The 4,129-nt window shown below is 46.6% G+C and overlaps 1 protein-coding gene across 1 annotated transcript; it reads left to right on the top strand.

The window, feature by feature from the left end:
* Positions 1–252: 252 nt before the first annotated feature.
* On the top strand, positions 253–3,306 carry LOC125516667 (protein SMAX1-LIKE 3-like). The gene is made up of 3 exons (XM_048682021.1): positions 253–1,034; positions 2,145–2,286; positions 2,545–3,306. Exons 1-3 carry the CDS (start codon positions 319–321, stop codon positions 3,304–3,306), a joined length of 1,620 nt encoding a protein of 539 aa, XP_048537978.1. The 5' UTR covers positions 253–318.
* The last annotated feature ends 823 nt before the right edge of the window (positions 3,307–4,129 follow it).

Raw genomic sequence — 4,129 nt, 5'->3', positions numbered from 1 at the left:
GCCCATAGCAACAAAAACATGCAAACAGTTCCATAAACAATGCAGGTCTGGTTTATATATGTGCTGATGTCATATACGTATGCTGATGTCATCAGTCGACTGAGACTTCGATAACCGGTAAAAAGAGCTTTGCGCTGGTGCAACCGTGCAAGCTAGATACAATTACTACATCAGCACAATTGCTCCTCCATATATGCAGCAGCTGCACACACGTACGTACGCACATCTACCAAACCGTTCATCAGCTGAAGATGAGCTGCCAGCCCAGCTAGCCCTAGACGACGGCGGTAACTCATTACCTTCCAAGAGCGCGTGAATATGTGGAGCGGCGGTTACGCGGTGGTGCAGCAGGCGCTGGGAGCGGAGGCAGCGGGCGCGGTGAGGCAGGCGGCATGCCTGGCAAAGCAGCGGGGTCACGAACAGGTCACCCCGCTCCACGTCGCTAGCGTCATGCTCTTCTCCGCGCCGGGCGGCGGCGGCGGCCTCCTCCGAGCTGCCTGCATCCGGTCCTCTCACCCACCGTCTCATCCGCTCCAGCTCGAGGGGCTCCAGCTCTGCCTCGAGGTCGCGCTCAGCCGCCTCCCGATGGCCTGGCCACCCGCTGCCGCCGCGTTCCACCGCCGCGGTGCGGGTGCTCCGGTACTGGAGCTATCGAACGCTCTCATGGCCGCGTTGAAGCGCGCGCAGGCGCACGGACGCCGAGGCACCACGGACGGCGGCCAGCGGCAGCCACCAATGATCACCGTCAAGGTCGAGCTGGAGCAGCTCGCCATGTCCATCCTCGACGACCCGAGCGTCGACCGCGCCATGCGCGAGGCCGGTTTCTCACGCTCCCGGGTGAAGGCCAACGTCGGGAAGGGTGCCTCGCCGGAGCAACCTGAGAGCGTCCGCATCCACCGTAGAGACGGCATAACTTCTCTGAGTCTGGTTAACGTTATGGCTACACAGACATCTCCTGGAGCCGTTTGGGATGCCCTCCATCGGCCTGTCGTCGTCCCAGATGGAAGGCTCACATTAAGACCTAGCTATCAGAGGTAGGAATTGACTGCGTGAACTATATTATAGTATTGTCTTACTTTTTGAGTGGGTTGTGCTTGTGCCTGAGATATATTTCTAGACGCGCAGAGATACACTGGCAAAGTACTGCGCTGTATATACGAGCCACATGCATGCATGCACGCTGGGGTGAACCTCGATTTCTTTGAAGAACACATAAACTAGAATGATTATAGTTGATGATTTTTTGAAAAGGAGGTTACAATCTTGCCTCTACATCAAAAGCCATCATACTTAGTTGATTTAGAAATAATTATTTCTCAATAGAGATTAACTAAATGTCACTCAACTCCTGCGCTGTCTAATTTTATGTTGAGAGTCATGTGTGGACTTTTTTTTTCTTCTTCTTTTTCCAGTTTGATTGAGTGTTGTGTGGTTTCCATTTCTTCCCCTTTTCATGCCGCGTGTCACTACAGTTGCATGCCACGCTTCGACGCACAGCTGTAGTTGCACTCCACCGGTTATTCGTAACTACATATCCACTTGTACGCCTGCGCACCGGCACGCAACTGCACTTGCACGCCCACCGACTGTGCACTACTTCATGTCCCTGGAGTGGCACGTAAATGCAGTTGCATGCTCGTCGGCCATGTGCAGTTACATTTACATATTTTCTAAAAAAATACAATAAAAGGTTGAAAAGGGTAGGGAAAAATAAAAGTGAAAGGAGAAGAAAAAGGGGGGGGGGGGGAAAAAAAAAAAAAAAAAGGAAAAAAAAAGGGGGGGGGGGGGGGATAAACAGCAAAAGATCCTATGCTGATGTCACATGTGGAGAGATTTACTTGAATCTCTAATAGATGAGAGCCTAGAGGGGAGCCCATTTCTCAAATTACTACTCATAAACATCTCATCGAGAGCTGCTCATCATTTTAGTACTTCACAAATCTCAGGGTTTAGATTTAACAACTCTCAGTTATAACTTAGAAATACTTATGTATTTACCAACCTACTCTAATCTCTAAGTTCTAACAAAAGGTTACTTTCCACCCGTCGGACAAATAGCAAGTGACAAATTAAGCTTTAACAATATTAATTGTTACCCCGCAAAAAAAAACAATATTAATTGTTGTCAGTTATTCTTCATCCAGGGGTGATCAAGCGTGCCAAGTAAAACCAAGAGAAGGGTGGTCGGCCTTTGTTAGCCTCACTAGGGTAGCCACAGCGACGTCATGGCTCCACCTCCAGCATGATGCAATGTCTACATCCCATTTCCATGGCACCGGTCTACAGGTACGTGAAATTCAGTACAAAATTCCAGAAGGTGCTGAGGATTAAAAAAAACACTCCCTTCGTTTCTAAATACAAGTCTTTTTAGAGTTTTTTTTCAATATCATATATATATATATATATATATATATATATATATATATATACTTTAGAGTGTAGATTCACTCATTTTGCTTCTTATGTAGTTTATATTAAAATCTTTAAAAAGGCTTATATTTTGTAATGGAGGGAGTGTGATTATAATCCACACAATGCATGCAGCAGCCTACCTGCCGGCAACAGAAGTTCAGCGAGCTCACCGCAGAAAATCTTAAGATTCTATGCGATGCGCTCGAACTGCGGGTCCCGCGACACAAGGACATCATCCCCGCAATAGCGGCCACCGTGCTGCGGTGCCGATCCGGCATGAGGAGGCCAGCTGCATCGACAACGTGGCTGCTCTTTCAAGGAAAGGACATCCACGGCAAGAAGGCAATGGCCCAGGAGCTCGCGAAGCTCGTATTTGGCTCCAACGCCGAGTTCACCGTGCTTAACTCCAGCAAAGACTTCTCGTGCGGCGCCGGCTACCTCTCTCTCAAGAGGCGCAGGCCGTGGGATGTAGACAATGGCTACGTCGGGATAAGATTGTTCGAAGCAATCCTAGAAAATCGCCATCGTGTTATGTTCATCGATGATATCGACAAACTCGATCCTGAGTCGGAAATAGCAATGGAGAACGTGATCACGACGGGGAGAATCATGGGCTGCAATGGCGGCGGTGTGGTCAGTCTGGAGGATGCCATTGTAGTGTTGAGTTCTGAGGCGTGTGAGTCAAGGTCGTTGGCTTCCTCAACCCCTCCGGCGAAGCGACAACGAACCGGTGAGCTAAACCGCGAGGAAGATGGCGCGGAGAAGGGTGTGAAGTCACGTCGTTGTCCCTTTGATTTGAACGCTCGCCCAGACGATGTGGAAGAGAAGGAAGAGAACTTGGCTGGCGAAGGGGGGGTCATGGGTGTTCTGGATGGTGTGTTCTGTTTCGATTAAAAAAATCTTTTGCCTTTTGTTTATGTTCTCTTCGTTTTCTTTCTAGGATAATCTTACTTTCAGTTGTCGCTTTTTATGGTCATAATGTTTACAATGTGTAATATGTAGGTAATGTCTTGTCTAGGTTCTTCATAATCACAATCTCTAATTACGAATCACAACGCAGATATATTCTATGTTTGTGATGCACTTACCTAAAATGTGGTTTATTTATGGAAACTGTGCATGTAGGAAGCCATGCATATATGTATGTAATCAGTGTTTAAAAGGTGTTGTAACAGACCATTGCTTTAATTTAACAGAAAAAATATCAATTTATTATGTGCAACTCAATGGTTGTCCTATATGATTGAAAGAAAAGATAACGGAATCAGCCTGGCTGGAAAAAAGGCATTAATTGAGTTGTCAAGATGATCGATGCTATTAGATTCATATCTGAAATCACTTTCTCTTACTATTTTGATTCTTTAGATGTTGAAAGATATTTTCTAGACAATCAATGATAACGGAAGTAAAGCCATGCCCTCCTCGGTGAAGTTAGTTTGTTGGGAGATTTGAATGAAAGAAATGCTAGAGTAATCCATAATCATCTTTCCTCACCGCCCACCATCTTCGAAAATAGCAAGTAAGAAGTGGTGCACAATGTTTTAAATAGCGAGCTATGAAAAATAGCGACGGACCTTCAAATCAGTTATAGCGGGCTATTTGTGAAGGTGACTATTTAGCATCACCCTGCTGAAAAAGGCTATAGCAGGCCGCTATAGCCGACTATTTAAAACTATGGATGTAATGGAGTTTCACTGGAGCAAAGCATTTTTTTTCA

This window comes from Triticum urartu, chromosome 6 (assembly GCF_003073215.2).
Source record: "Triticum urartu cultivar G1812 chromosome 6, Tu2.1, whole genome shotgun sequence".
Lineage (NCBI taxonomy): Eukaryota > Viridiplantae > Streptophyta > Magnoliopsida > Poales > Poaceae > Triticum > Triticum urartu.
The sequence above is the reverse complement of the archived record's forward strand: the minus strand, read 5'-3'. Positions and strand labels throughout refer to the sequence as shown.

Bases quoted from the DNA above. Each gene is read 5' to 3' on its own strand.
- LOC125516667 (XM_048682021.1), top strand. From the start codon at position 319: ATGTGGAGCGGCGGTTACGCGGTGGTGCAGCAGGCGCTGGGAGCGGAG. The intron at 1,035-2,144 runs GTAGGAATTGAC...TTCTTCATCCAG, and splicing joins TTAAGACCTAGCTATCAGAG to GGGTGATCAAGCGTGCCAAG. The intron at 2,287-2,544 runs GTACGTGAAATT...CAATGCATGCAG, and splicing joins TCCATGGCACCGGTCTACAG to CAGCCTACCTGCCGGCAACA.